This window comes from Monodon monoceros, unplaced genomic scaffold, assembly GCF_005190385.1.
Source record: "Monodon monoceros isolate NGI ecotype Baffin Bay Population unplaced genomic scaffold, NGI_Narwhal_1 Super_Scaffold_12, whole genome shotgun sequence".
NCBI lineage: Eukaryota > Metazoa > Chordata > Mammalia > Artiodactyla > Monodontidae > Monodon > Monodon monoceros.
This window is the reverse complement of record NW_021703768.1, coordinates 12,519,102-12,534,822: the sequence shown is the minus strand read 5'-3', so window position 1 is coordinate 12,534,822 and position 15,721 is coordinate 12,519,102. Positions and strand designations below refer to the sequence as shown.

At 37.9% G+C, this 15,721-nt stretch overlaps 1 protein-coding gene across 1 annotated transcript in view; it reads left to right on the top strand.

Moving 5' to 3' along the window:
- DNAH5 (dynein axonemal heavy chain 5) overlaps positions 1 to 15,721 on the top strand; it is a 202,723-nt gene that overhangs the window by 135,561 nt on the left and 51,441 nt on the right. The window contains exons 55-59 of the mRNA XM_029217285.1: positions 2,348 to 2,579; positions 4,009 to 4,123; positions 4,365 to 4,541; positions 9,907 to 10,110; positions 13,727 to 13,906. Coding sequence (XP_029073118.1) covers positions 2,348 to 2,579; positions 4,009 to 4,123; positions 4,365 to 4,541; positions 9,907 to 10,110; positions 13,727 to 13,906 — 908 coding nt within the window. The remainder of the gene's footprint in view (positions 1 to 2,347; positions 2,580 to 4,008; positions 4,124 to 4,364; positions 4,542 to 9,906; positions 10,111 to 13,726; positions 13,907 to 15,721) is intronic.

Below are 15,721 nucleotides of genomic sequence, written 5' to 3'. Positions count from 1 at the left end.
CTGAGCAAAATCCAGATTCTTTTAGTAACAAAGAGAGGGTATGGCTACTGGATAGGCAACTAATGTGCCCTTCTCACTTTATTACTTCAGTTCTTTTAATCCAAATGAAGTGGGAATTTGAGGGCACCAAAATTCAGGGACTGAGGCCACTGTACTCCCTTCTATCCCACACATCCATCACCTTATTCTACATCAAGTGAAGTGAACAAACAATACCAGGATATAATCTATACCAACCTCAGACATCAGCCTAAAGTTGGGCCCCAAAACTGGCATTGCTGCCTTGGTGATTGGATATTGAAGATGACTAAAGGGTTTTCCATGGCCTTTTGTCTGAGTCTCAGCAGGCTTGGGTAACCCTAAGAGGAACTGGTCCTTTTTTTAACCTTTCCTGCATTAGAGATTGTGGGTATATGGAAAAATATACTTAGAATCCATTCCATTTTTTTTTCTTTGACTTTTTGGAGACATAAAAAGACAACTTGCTAAATAAAGAAAAAGTCACCATTATTGATACTCTGTTCGTGTAAGGATAAAAATCATTACATGGTAAATACAAGAAAGTTTTCAGAAAGTGGGGATGTCTCTGAGAATATCCCATAATGCCAGGTAAAGCACTTGGTATCATGCCTGGCACATAGTAAATATTGCTGCCATTGTGGTTAAAACCTACAAACAATTTGTCATAGGCAAGAATAGTTTGTATGTTTCCAATAACCAGACTTAAACTTCCTAGAATTTAAATTGTTCTTTATAGTGGTTGCTTAACTCATGAAAAAATGACTTCTGAGTGTCTTAATTTATTGCCTTTCATTATCTACAGTAAACTGTATTTGTAACCAAGCTGATAAATTGTCTCTATTATTTACATAGGTGTAAATACTGCCCCACAATTACATCATTAAGAACTTTAATTACTAACAGTGAGAAGACACCATTTTTTAATTTCTCTGCTAGCTATCACCTGATAGGTTTGTTCACTCCATTCCTTCTCTTTCCCTCCCTCCTTATTGGCCATATTTATATTTGCAGCTCTTATGCACATTTTTCAATACTTTTAGCACTTTTAAAGGAAATCCGTAGGCCATTTTCTTCTACGATGAATAAAGATGGTTGTGATAATTTTTAACTGGGTTATGTATAACCCTTGTAAATTCCTTGGGATGGAGACCAAGTTTCATAGTGGTGGGTGCTTAGCACACACTCTACATATATGTGATGATGGATTAGCTCTGACTTTATGGGCTATTCTTATAATAAGAAATGCTGTCTTAGAATTGGTCCCATGTTTAGCACTGTTGGGAAGATAAAGGTCTACAACAGAAGATTTTTACTCATACATTTTTAAAGGATACCATAAATTAGAATTGACAGATGGCCAGCTGCCACATTTAAGAATAAGATGGCCAAGGCATAAAAAAATTTAGTGATGAACATTCCACATGCCAAATGCAATCAGAGCCTGGGGGAATTAAGGTTATGGCAGGCTCTGAGTTAAAAAATAATAATAAATGGGGTTGTTAAATATGAATACCAGGTGGGCACTGATTTCTGAGTTATTTGTACCACTTTTGTCCTTATGTAAACCATAAAACAGTCTGGCTGCTGACCAGAACCTGCAGCTGTGTAGAAGAAACTTCTCTGTACATGCACCAGAAAACAAAGAATTATGATAGGCTTAAAGTCTGTTATAGTTTTGTACATGAAAGGGAAAATAAAATTGTTAATGTCATAGGCCTGGGGCCAAAAATGCTGACATATATCTACCTAGCTGGGGCTATAAAAATGGCATGCATTCCTAAGAATTGTCTTTAGTTTATAAAAATATCCAGTTAACTTTTTTTCTTTCTTTTTTTTTTTTACTTTTCGGCCACGCTGCATGGCATGTGGGATCTTAGTTCCCCGACCAGGGATCAGACCCGTGCTCCCTGCAATGGAAGTGAAGAGTCTTAACCACTGGACAGCCAGGGAAGTCCCAACTTAAAAAAAAAATGTTTTTAATTGCAGTATAGTTGATTTACAATGTTGTGTTAGTTTCTGCTGTACAGCAAAGTGAGTCAGTTATACATATACATATATCCACTTGTTTTTAGATTCTGTTCTCATATAGGTCATTACAGAGTATTGAATAGAGTTCTCTGCATTATTCAGTAGGTTCTTATTAATTATCTATTATATATATAGTAGTGTGTATATGTCAATCCCAATCTCCCAATTTATTCCTTCTGCCTCTTTTCACCCCTGGTAACCATAAATTTGTTTTCTACATCTGTGACTCAAGCCAGTTAACTTTTAAAATGGTAATTCTCTTTCATATTTCACATGCTGTTGTCTTTATTCTTTCTAGTGTCTGAACACTTCCTCTCTTCCTATGATATTGACTGCAGTTTGGAAACCAAGAAGGAAGTGGTCCAGTGCATGGGCTCCTTCCAGGATGGGGTAGCTGAGAAGTGTGTTGATTATTTCCAGAGATTCCGACGTTCTACCCACGTGACACCCAAATCATACCTCTCCTTTATTCAGGGCTATAAGTTCATATATGGAGAAAAGCATGTGGAAGTGCAAGCTCTGGCCAACAGGTAAGTGTGAAGATCAAATACAAAGTTTGTTTTTTTTTTTCTTTTGCGGTACGCGGGCCTCTCACTGTTGTGGCCTCTCCCGTTGTGGAGCACAGGCTACGGACGCGCAGGCTCAGCTGCCATGGCTCACGGGCCCAGCCGCTCCGCGGCACGCGGGATCCTCCCGGACCGGGGCACGAACCCGTGTCCCCTGCATCGGCAGGCGGACTCTCAACCACTGCGCCACCAGGGAAGCCCCAAATACAAAGTTATTTTAAAGCGACAGCTTTTAACTAGGGGCAAATTTGCTCCTAGTGGACATTTTGCAATAACTGGAGACCTTTTTGTTTGTTACAACTAGGGTGGAGGGGGTGGAGAGGTGCTACGGGCATCAAAAGAGTTAGCGGTCAGGGATGCTGCTAAACATCCTAACAGTGCACAGGACCATCCTCCACTGCAAAGTGTTATTCAGCCCCGAATACCACTAGTGCTGAGACTGAGAAACCTTCTTCTCAAGTTTGTTCAAAGGATTATTCCCTGGTTGCTAGGGGCTTTTTCTTGCCCAATAGGATTAAATGTTGCCAAGTTTTCATGTGGCCTCCCACTTTCTATAATATTGAATGACAATAATAGAAACCGTGGACCTGGAAGAAAGCTGAGAATACAGACATCCCCTCCCCGCTCTACTCATCTCTTTCTTCCTGCACATTCTGAGTGTCTGGGATAGAAAAGTCTGCTTGATGCTTATGTTCTCTGCATAGTAAAACCCTATTCACTGAAGTTTGTTCCCAATTCCCCTGCTCTGCCTTGCCCTTTTCTGAACACTTATATCTTCTGCCTGAATATAGCCAAGAATCAGCCAAGGTTGTTACATAAGGGACCTCTGGGTGGGTGATTGGACTGAATGACTCTGAGGCCTCCTGTCTTTAAGATCACATTATTTCAGAGTCAAGCAGGCAGTCGGGCCCTTCACGAGGCTGTTCTGATGGCTTTAAATTTGTTTCTTTGCTTGATCCCAAATCCTTCTTCTTTTAATTTCATTGGTCTCGTTAGAAAAACAGAAGTTATTTATTTCCCTTTCTCCATGATAAGACTTCAAGCATTTGAAGTCTATTGTCTTTTAGCCAAAGTTCATTAAGCATGTTTCCTGCATGAGACAGATTCTAGACACTGTCGTTCCTCATGTCACGCAGTGTTCTTAGCAGACTTACTCTTTTCACACATGGTCTATGAAGAACATACAAGTGTCTTTAGTCTGGAATCAAGCCTGGACATTTACTCTCTTTGTCAAGCCCTCTAGAGTTTGCTATTGTATATACATTATTCTTCAACTATGACCATTACTATATACATCAGTAGACCAGTGCTTAGAAAATGTGGCCAAGAACCACACATTTTACACTCCCCACTTGGATTTTTTTTTTTTTCCCACTTGGATTTTTAATCTCAGAATGAATACTGGATTGGAAAAGCTAAAAGAAGCTTCGGAGTCTGTTGCAGCCCTGAGCAAAGAATTGGAAGTGAAAGAAAAGGAGCTCCAAATGGCCAATGAGAAAGCCGACACAGTGAGTAGACATTGACACGTGGACCATATTCATTTTGAATTCCCAGCTCATAAATGTTAATGATGTATGCTCCACTAAATTATAACCATGGAAGTACAAATTATTTATTTCCATTAGAATACCATACTCTTAATTCTATGTGCGAAGAATTGTGTAAGTGGACTAAATCAAGGCAAAACTGTGCATTTCCAGCTGGGTATTGGTAATTTTTGATGTACTTTTTTGTTTTATATTAAATTAGGTCTTAAAAGAAGTGACAGTGAAAGCACAGGCTGCCGAAAAGGTCAAAGTTGAGGTACAGAAGGTGAAGGACAAAGCCCAGGCCATTGTTGACAGCATCTCTAAAGATAAAGCCATTGCTGAGGAAAAGCTGGAAGCAGCAAAGCCAGCGTTAGAAGAAGCAGAAGCAGCCTTGCAGGTATATCTTTGTGATATAACAGATGCCACCTTTTAGGGCCTTGGAGGAAGATTAAGGCAGAAAAGATGAATAACAACAAGGAAATGTCCTACCGCTTCAGATGAAAGCTCTTTCTACTGGAATGATTTCAAGTAATATTTTCTGCTTGGAGATGTTATTTGATTTTTTTAGATACTGTACATGGCACTTCACATCTCATCTTCCTCACTCATGAATGATGGGCAGTGTCATATAATGGTGATCTGGAGTCCTGGGTTCTCATTTCAACTCTGTAACCAATAAGCTATGTGACACTGGGAAAGTCACATAAAATTTCTAAAATAACATTTCTTTTTCACTCATTCATTGCGGACGTTGAAGTAGGTTGGTAAGATACAACATTCTCTGAGTGTGTATATGAATTATCCAAATAAAGGACTACTGAGCTAATGTACCACGTTAATGTCAGAGTTCCAACACAGTTACTCAGTGCGACTGTGTGGCAAGAACAGAAATGGTGAAATTAGGAAAGAGGTTGGGTTCAGAGAAAATATGTTGAGTTTAGTGAAATAGGCCACACCTTCAAGGGCTGGTTGAGTTTGGAAGACCCAATTTGAGATGTTTTGGACTCACGATTGCTTTTACTTTAGTCTTACTCAACTACTGCCTTATGTTATTGATTTCTGGCTTAGAATGTGGCTGAAGAAATGGAACACTGCCGATCTGTCCACTGCTAATTCAAGTTATAGCACCTCAATTGAACATGCATCATTACTTGATAACGTAATTATTATTTTTCACCCCCTTCTCAGCACACCACCTGAAACACTTCTAAATGCTTTTGATCCAAGTTAAATCTTCAAGCTTTCTGAGTCAATGTGCAACATATCGTATAAGAGAATTTCTACTCTTTGGAGACAATGAAGATATTGTCTTCTTTTTTTATCTTTCCAATTTTCACGCTACTCTTTTATGTGATAATCCTTCCTTATTTTTTCTCCATCCCTCCTTGCACTGGCTAAACTGTCCTCCTTAATCCTTGAAGTCCTCCAGGGTCTTTAGTCTCTCAGATTGGTGGGTACCTCATCTCCCCTGCCCCACTTTTAAAAAGCCAATTTATGAAGGTGAGATTGACGTATAAAAAGCTGTACGTATTTAATCCGTATAGCTCACTGAGTTTGGGATGAGTGTATGCCTATGAAACCATCACCATCTTCAAGGCCATAGATATATCCATCAATGCCCAAAGTTTCCTCCTGCTCCCTTTATTATTATTACTATTTTCTTGTGATAAGAACACAGCTTAAGCTCTACCCACTTAACAAATTTTAAGTATGCAATAAAGTATTGATAACTATGGGCACTATGCTGTGTAGTAGATCTCTAGAATTTATTTATCTGGCATAACGAAAACTATGTACTCTTTTTAAAAAAATTTTTTTTACATCTTTATTGGAGTATAATTGCTTTACAATGGTGTGTTATTTTCTGCTATATAACAAAGTGAATCAGTTATACATATACATATGTTCCCATATCTCTTCCCTCTTGCGTCTCCCTTCCTCCCACCCTCCCTATCCCACCCCTCTAGGTGGTCACAAAGCACTGAGCTGATCTCCCTGTGCTATGTGACTGCTTCCCACTAGCTATCTATTCTACATTTGGTAGTGCATATATGTCTATATATACACTACCACTCTCTCACTTTGTCCCAGCCTACCCTTACCCCTCCCCGTGTCCTCAAGTCCATTCTCTAGTAGGTCTGCATCTTTATTCCCATCTTGCCCCTAGGTTCTTCATGACCATTTCATTTTTTTTTTTTTTTACATTCCATATATATGTGTTAGCACACAGTATTCGTTTTTCTCTTTCTGACTTACTTCACTCTGTATGACAGACTCTAGGTCCATCCACCTCACTACAAATAACTCAATTTCGTTTCTTTTTATGGCTAATATTCCATCGTATATATGTGCCACATCTTCTTTATCCATTCATCTGTCGATGGACACTTAGGTTGGCTCCATGTCATGGCTATTGTAAATAGAGCTGCAATGAACATTGTGGTACATGACTCTTTTTGAATTATGGTTTTCTCAGGGTATATGCCCAGTAGTGGGATTGCTGGGTTGTATGGTAGAAAACTTTGTACTCTTTGACCATCACCTTCCCATTTGCTTCTTCCTCCAGTCCCTGGCAACCACCCTTCTACTGTCTGCTTCTATGAATGTTTTAGATTCCACATATAAATGAGATCGTGCAGTATTTGTCTTTCTTTTTAGCTTATTTCACTTGTCATAATGTCCTCCAGATCCATCCGTATTGTTGCAAATGGCAAGATTTCCATTTTTTTAAAAGGCTGAATAATATTCCATTGTATGTAAATACCACCTTTTCTTTGTCCATTCATCCGTCAATGGACATTTACGTTGCTTTCATATCTTGGCCATTGTGAATAATACTGCAGTGAACATGGGGGTGCAGATATCTCTTTAAGATCCTGGACCTCATCCTCCCCCTGCCCCTTTTAAGGTACTCTGGCTTCACCGAGAGTCTCTGATCAACAGAGAGAAGACAATGATTGTGTAACTTCTAAACCTTTATTGAACTCATGATACCTAACAGCATTATAGGAACTGAGCATATGGTATCTCAGTTCTTACACATTTACATTTTTGCAAGATTTAAAAGCTTAGCATTTGTTTTGATATTATAAAATATTTTCCAGTATCCTTCTAATTTAGTACTCTCTACCACTAAAATCTTCAACATAATCATCAATGCAGAAATGTGTGGGAACAGGGGTAAGGTGAGGGAATATATAGGAGAGGTTTTCAATAATTTCCTTCATTGGTTCTGTCTCCATTTTATTGCCTCTTTATGAACTTTTGAAATCTTGAAGTCTGGTACTACTAATTTATACTAAGAAAGTTCTGGGTACATCCAAACTCTCTTTTGGCATCAGGCCACGTAAATCTACACAACAAATAAGGTAACAGCAAAGAATGTGTCTCATCCTATCTCAATGCTCATCTGACTTGACACAAATATATATAAATATGTATTTATATATAACAGCCATATTGCTTTGCCTGCAGAAAAAAAAAGGAATCTAATACTTAGCTGAAATAAGTTGCACTTCAGATATACTCCTCTCCCGGACTCTTTTTACCTGGGTACCTAACATAATTGAGCCCAATTATGTTTGAAAATTCCCCCCTTTAAAGCTAAAGTGAAAATAAACAAATAGGACCTAATCAAACTTATAAGGTTTTGCACAGCAACGGAAACCATAAACAAAACAAAAAAGACAACCTACGGACTGGGAAAAAATGTTCGCAAATGATGAGACCGACAAGGGCTTAATTTCCAAAATATACAAATGGCTCATATAGCTCAATATCAGAAAAACAAACCACCCAATCAAAAAATGGGCAGAAGATCTAAATAGACATTTCTCCAAAGAAGACATATAGATGGCCAACAGGCACATGAAAAGATGCTCAACACCACTAATTATTAGAGAAATGCAAATCAAAAGTACAATGAGATACCACCTCACGGGGGTTGGAATGGCCAACATCAAAAAGTCTACAAATAATAAATGCTGGAAGGGTGTGGAGAAAAGGAAACCCTCCTACAGTTTTGGTGGGAATGTAAATTGGTGCAGCCACTATGGAGAACAGTATGGAGGTTCCTTAAAAAACTAAAAATAGAACTACCATATGATCCAGCAAGCCTGCTCCTGGGTATATATCCAGAGAAAACTATAATTTGAAAAGATACATGCACCCCAATTTTCACTGAAGCACTATTTACAATAGCCAAGACATGGAAGCAACCTAAACGTCCATCGACAGAGGAATGGATAAGGAAGATGTGGTATATACATACAATGGAATACTACTCAGCCGTAAAAAGAATGAAATAGTGCCATCTGCAGCAGCGTGGATGGACCTAGAGATTCTCACACTAAGTGAAGTAAGTCAGACAGAGAAAGACAAATATCACATGGTATATCACTTATATGTGGAATCTAAAATATGGCACAAATGAAATTATCTATGAAACAGAAACAGACTCACAGACACAGAGAACAGACTTGTGGTTGCCAAGGGGGAGGTGGGGAAGGGTTCGATTGGGAGTTTGGGGTTAGCAGATGCAAACTATTATATATGTATAACTGAATCACTGTGCTGTACACCTGAAACTAACACAGCATCGTAAATCAACTATACTTCAATAAAGTAAATTTTAAAACAAATAAAAAGCTAAAGTGAAATAATCATGTCCAGCTCTTTTATATCCACTTTAATTTGATCCTTCTTTCCCTATTGGCAGGTATTATATTTCTCTCCTTTCTTTTATAGCCAAGCATCTCAAATTAAGGTCTATCTGCAATTTCCAGTTCTTTACCACAAATTCCCCTTCCCTTCCAGCTGTCTAGAATTCACAAATGCTAGTGTGTTGAAACAAACCTTTTCAAAGTAGATAGTTCCATTTCTAATGACCAAGTTCAGTGGTTTTCTTCTTTTTTGTCCCAATTCTCAGAGAAAAGATCATTAGCTTTGATGTGAAGGGGGTTGCGTACCTTTCTTTGACAGGAGGGATGCCAATACAAATCGGATGGAAGGTTTTTCAAGACCTAGAAGGAATTAATGTACACTATGTCCTAGAAATAGGACAGTGTCATATGCTTATCTTTAATATTTTTCCAATGTTTATTCCGTAAAGAGTTTGATAGAACAGTTATCGACTACAACAAGTCTAGGTGACTATTAAGTAATTTTCTGTATAAGAATCTCTGTACTAGAAATGGAACAGAACTTTTCTAAGAGCTTAGTGAAATTCCTATTGCTCAAGTTCCATCATTTAAAGGTTAGTTCCCAGCTAAGAAACCTCTAACTATTCAGTCTGGCAGCCCTGAGGCTACAGCTAGTGTCAGTCCCTGGTGACAAGTCTTAAGAGAGAGAGGCAGATTCTTGACCTACATAACTAATGAGTAAAAAAAAGCACTGCAAATTCTGGAGTTTTCCTGGTTTAGAATCCCTGGAATCTACTTAAGTGCTGACGATTCTTTTCCTTTCAGATAAGTTTTTTTCTGAGGCTAAGTTGTCGTTACAATTTTAGAGAAGTCACAGCTCCTTATCTGCTCGAGAACACGCCTCTCAATATATCTCCTTTGGTTGTCACTTTGAATTGTAAAAATGTGAACTTCGGGGGATGTGTGGTTTTTCTTGGGGATTAAATATGCATCTAGCTCCCATGACTGCATCAAACTTAAAAATGCTTTCTTTCCTCTGTTGAAGTAGTAGCCTTCAGAGAGTAAAGGTTTGTTTTCACTTATCTTGTCTGAGATTGGGTGATGACCTCCTTTCCTCCCCAGACCATCAAGCCTTCTGACATTGCTACTGTCCGCACGCTGGGCCGACCCCCACATCTCATCATGAGGATCATGGATTGCGTGCTGCTGCTGTTTCAGAGGAAAGTCAGTGCAGTGAAAATTGACCTGGCAAAAGGCTGTACAATTCCTTCCTGGCAGGAATCTTTAAAACTGATGACTGCAGGAAACTTTTTACAGAATTTACAGGTTGGTGGTTCAATAATGATGGGCTAGGAGGGGACTCAGACTTCATTAGAGTATCTGGGTTCTTTAATAAAAGACGTTTCTGAAGAGAATCTACCCTGTGGACATATTTTTAACTTACTAATTTTTTTCATCTTTATTGGGGTATAATTGATAAATAACACTTTTATATAATTAAGGTGTATGACTTGATGTTTTGATATATGTTAGTACATTGTGAAATGATTTCACCAAAATCCATCCACTAAATCCAATAAATAGCCAATTAAATATCCATCACCTCACATAATTACCGTTTTTTCCTTTTTTTTTGTGGTGAGAGCATTTAAGATCTACCCTCCTAGCAAATTTCAAGTAAACAATACAGTATTGTTAACGATATTCACATTGCTGTACATTAGGTCCCCAGGACCTTCTCGTCTTGCATAAGTGACCCTTGACCAACATCTTCCCCTTTCTTCCTCCCCCCAGCTCCTGGCTACCACCATTCTACTCTCTGCTTCTGTGAGTTTGACTATTATAAGTGACACCATGAAGGCTTTGTCTCTCTCTGGCTTATAGCACTTGGCATAATGGTCCATCCATGTTGTCACAAATGGCAGAATTTCCTTCTGTTTTAAGCCTGAATAATATTCTACATACATATTTTCAACTTATATTTACGTATTTTTTCAGAGTAGAATTTCTCTTTCAAATATAAGACATTGTAAGTATTAGAGCTTTTCCTGGCAGATTTTAGGCATATTAAAACATCAGCAGCAGCATATTTCAGTAAAAGTTAAAAAAATCATTTTAAGGAACCCAAACATATGTGCATATATTATTTGCATATGAGTACATATATATTTTTATTTCACAAGTCTGAATTGTAATTTTTTGAGTATTAACTTGCATCTTTTAAATTTTATTATGAGGTAACATTTACTTATGATAAAATGCACAAATTTAAAGTGTATGTTGTAAATCAACTACACTCCAATATAAAATAAAAATTTAATTAAAAAAAGGGTATAGCTTAATGAATATTTACATATGTCTATACCTATTAATGAACACTGAAATCAAGATTTGTATTTCCAGACCCCAGCAATCTCTTTTGTGTCCCAGTAATCTCCCCTAAGATAAACATTATTCTGACCTTTATCCCAATAATTAGTTTCATCTGTTTTGAAATTTACGTACATGAAATCATATCATATGAGCTCTTTTGTTTTGACCTCTTTCGTTCAACACATCTGTGAGATTCTTTCTTATTGTTGCACAGGACAGTATTTCATTTTTTCATTGCTACACAGCTTTCCAGTAGATGAATATGCAATAGTGTGTGACAAATGTTTAACAACTGGTTCTCTGGTGAGAAAAAAGAAAAAGCTCTGATTTGTAGTGTTTGCCAATTTTCATAGTGTAAATATCCCCACAATGGCTGATTTCAAGCTACCAAAATAATGTTGCTGAAGGTAGAGTTGGGAAGAGGTACATGGTAGCATGCTGTGATAAGGTAGGCCCACTGGGTAGATAACAATAAATGTAAATGACCTCAAAAATGTAGATAGTAAAATGTAGCAAAATAATTAGAAGGTGATGACTTTTGACTATACATTATTTTTGTTCAAAATAACATTTAATTGTAAGCTTTTATAATTTAATTTTAAATAATGGCTGTATTTAACAAGTCTGTAAAATTTCTGAAAATTTAGTAATCGTTTCTCATAAGTTTATATCTACCAGCACCAGCGTGAAATGCTGTAATGTGCTTTAATTTGTTTGTCCTTGTATTGTTGATGGATTTTTGAGACATTACTAGTTTTGGGCTATTATAAATAAAGCTACTATGAATATTGGTCATTTAGTGGGCATGTTTTCATTTCTATTGGCTCTATACTCAGGAGTGGAATTTCTGGGTCTTAGGTTATACATTTAATCAGCCTTAGTAGATAGTGCCAAAGAGGTTTCAAAAATTGTTGTATCAGTTTACATACCCACAAGCAGTGTATAAGTTGCTCCATGTCTTAACCATTTTCTACTTTTAGCTATTCTGATGGGTTTGTTGTGTTGTCTTATTATTGTGGGTTAGTTTGCATTTCTCTGATGACAAATGATGCTGAAAATCTTTTCATCCGTTTATGAGCCCTTTGGGAACTCTTTGGTTAAGTGCCTGTACATTTAAATGTACAGATCTCCTGTACATTTAAATTTTTTATTATTTTGTAGAATTTATATATAAAATATGGGTAATTTGTCATTTATATGTTTGCAAATATCTTCTCCCACTTTCTGCCTTAGTTGTTCGTTCCATTAATGGTGTCTTTTGATAAGGAGATATTCTTAAGTTTAGTATAGTCCAGTTTATCAATATTTTCCTTACGGTGCTTTCTGTGTTCTGTTTAGGAAATCTTTGCCCATCTCTAAGGCAGAATAAATGCTTCTGTGTTTTCTTCTGGCAGTTATATTGTTTTATCTTTAATATTTAGATCTTGAGACAACTAACTGGGATTACCCATCCCCCATCCATAACCCAAGCAGTAACTTCAGCACTGTCTTTCATTCAGTTTTTAATTTATCATTGCCCAAGTGGCTGCTATGGCCAGAGCATCTTGTGAGGTGCCTTACAGCAGCTATAACACCAAATAGCTTCTGAAACCAGTGGGCCATACAGACTCATTTCAGATAATTAAAATATAAGCCTCTGGGATGTAAGGGCCACCATGAAGGAATAACATGCTATTTGATTGGATAGGAGGTAGTGATTAATCAGACTGAGCGTGTGGAATGGCAGTGATCCTTGGGTGGGGGGGAGCTTAAAAAGCGTCCACTGAAAAATGTGCAGTGGAATTGCACTTGCCTTATGTACCTGGTGCAAAGCCACTGCTCTTGGAAGCAACCTTGCTATTTGCCTTTTGTCACCACCATCCTTCTGTTGTTCCCAGATATTCTTCTGGCTTCACTATTTTTCAAGTCTCATAAAAGAAACTTGCATTTAAAGAGGTCTGGATGAAAGTGTGTTTTGCTCTGTGTTATGTATGTTCTGTGAAGGCTTATTTCTCTGAATTATTTAGGTGCTAAATTTCTTTCTACTTGGAAAATATTTAATTATCCTCGGTTAGATGATCAAACACCACTTTTCAAAGATCCAATTTCATTGTTTGGTCAGTCTTCTCTCTTAATACAAGAAGGCCCTCATAATCAATTTCTGCTACTATTTTAAAATTTTATCCCTCCAGAAAAGAACAATTATCTCATAATCTTGATAGTTCTATGATTAAAAGTTAATTCATCACCCTGAAGGCCTAATGTCCAAATTATTTTCTTCACATTTCAGGTGAGTTTAATAGAACCTCCCTCTGAATGCATTAAGCATTTGGTTGCTGCTAAATATTGATGTCTAAGTATATATGCTTTACATTTTTATATACAATGCTAAATATATGTACCATTTCATATGCCTAAATATATATGATTTTTGCCTAATAACCTGAAATATCAACAAAATATGATATCATTCATCCATTCTTGGTTTTAACAGTTTTTTTTAACTGTTTCAGTGGCATTGTGAGCATAATGTGATTATGACTTCATGGAAAGAGGTATTTTGACTTTATTTTACTCCATTCCTCCATAGCAATTCCCCAAAGACACAATCAATGAAGAAGTGATAGAATTTTTGAATCCTTACTTTGAGATGGCAGACTACAACATCGAAACTGCTAAACGTGTATGTGGGAATGTAGCGGGGCTTTGTTCCTGGACCAAGGCCATGGCTTCCTTCTTTTCTATAAACAGAGAGGTGTTGCCCCTGAAGGTAAGCCTCCTCGGTGGAACTGCAGGACGTGTGCCAGCAGGGGGGTCTTTGAGTCAACTGGGCTTGTCTTTCATGCAACACAGAAGCCTCAGGTTTTATTGTACCCAAGTCCACGGGGAGAGCTAGCGATAGACAGGCCGAGCATAGGATGTTTCTTTCTTCTCTGTTATCCAACTCCAATTGGTATTGTCTGAGCCTTAAGCATGGACTCTCTACAAGGGTACTAAGTCCATTGTGGGCTGCTGGACACTTTTTTCCCCCACAGTGTCAACTTGGAAAAAAGAAACACAGGAAACTCTAGCATAGGATCCACCAACAATGTCCAAGATCTCCTGCCAGGGACTCAGGTGAATGAGGCAGGGTGGACACAGTCACTGGTGTCTGGTCTTGGCTGCAGGGACAACATAGTATTTATTCCCTCTCCCTCTCTTGTCCCTCAGGAAAGAAACTGAATATCATCCTTTATTTAAAATGATTTGAGAGCATACCAGTGTTTCCCTTTGAGTAATTGCATTTCTCAGCTTCATTTGTCCACATCCCCCCAACATTCAGTGACACTCAGTCTTTAGCAGATGGAGAGGCAAGTACCTGTCTTGAAAATGAAATACTGATGCCTCAGAACTCATACGTTATGGCTTTGTTGATTACTTTGCTTTCTGTAAGTCTGATCTTACTCAACCATCAACTAAAATCCACGTACACTTATAAACTACCCAAGGAACTTAATAATCACGCTAAAAATAACCAAGAATGAAAAGAACATAGGGATCCAGTTGCAAGTCCCATTTTATTTTCTCATTGTTCCCGTATCAGGGCCATGTATTCAGTGGTGGAGGCCCTTGGGGTCCCAGGGCAACTTAAAAGAGAAGGGATTCTTTTGGCTTAGAGATTTTTAGAGCAAATAGTTGATGTCATGCTGTTGGGCATTGTGGATTTGGGAACCAATGAAGACTCCAACATAGCTCACAATCGGACATTCTGATATTGACTGAATTATAACAACCGTATCCAGTGAAAAGTACAGGGCATCCTTTGCAAATATTTCCAGTGGGTAAGCATACATAAATGTCTTTAAGGGAATTACTGTCGAATTCACAATGGGGAGTTTTTATTTTGTTGTAGTTACTTTAAATAAAATAAGCTGAAACCAGTACAAAATAATGGATGCTCTGAACAAGCCTTACATAAGAACAATGACATCTCCTCCCTTACATTCTGTACGTTTCAGGCTCCACGCAGTCCCAGGACAACATAGGTCCTACAGTAGGAAGTGAAGGGAACACAGTCAGGAGGGGGCACCTTTTACTTGTGCCTGGAACCTATGCTTCTCTTCTGAGAAGCCTGTTCTGGGAGTGCCCCCTATGTCCTTAGGAGCATCCAGCATCTGGGAGTCTTCAGTTTGTCAGGTCTCTCCTAATTGCCATTGTCAGAAAAATAAATGTAGTTATGTAGATGCTACACATTCACTGCTTAGAGGAAAGTAGAAGACAAAGAAAGGGCAGGTTATCATCGGCAGCTCTGCTCAATATATTAAGAAATACAGACCAAGAGCTCTAACTTCACTTATTCCTGGAGGGGCTTCACTTGCGAACTCCTGCTTCCCAAGTAAAGAGAGTTTGAGGACACTCCTTAAACTCCTGTGGGAACCTCTTCACCACTAATTAGTGAAGGAGACTCTTCTTTCATCTTATAATTCCTATAGACGGGCCAAGTGACTTCTAGTAGTGGGTAAACTTAAACAAATTTAATTATAAGAGTAGTAATTTAGATTCTATTCAATTTTATTCATATGAGATTTCTCCTTGGACACTTTGA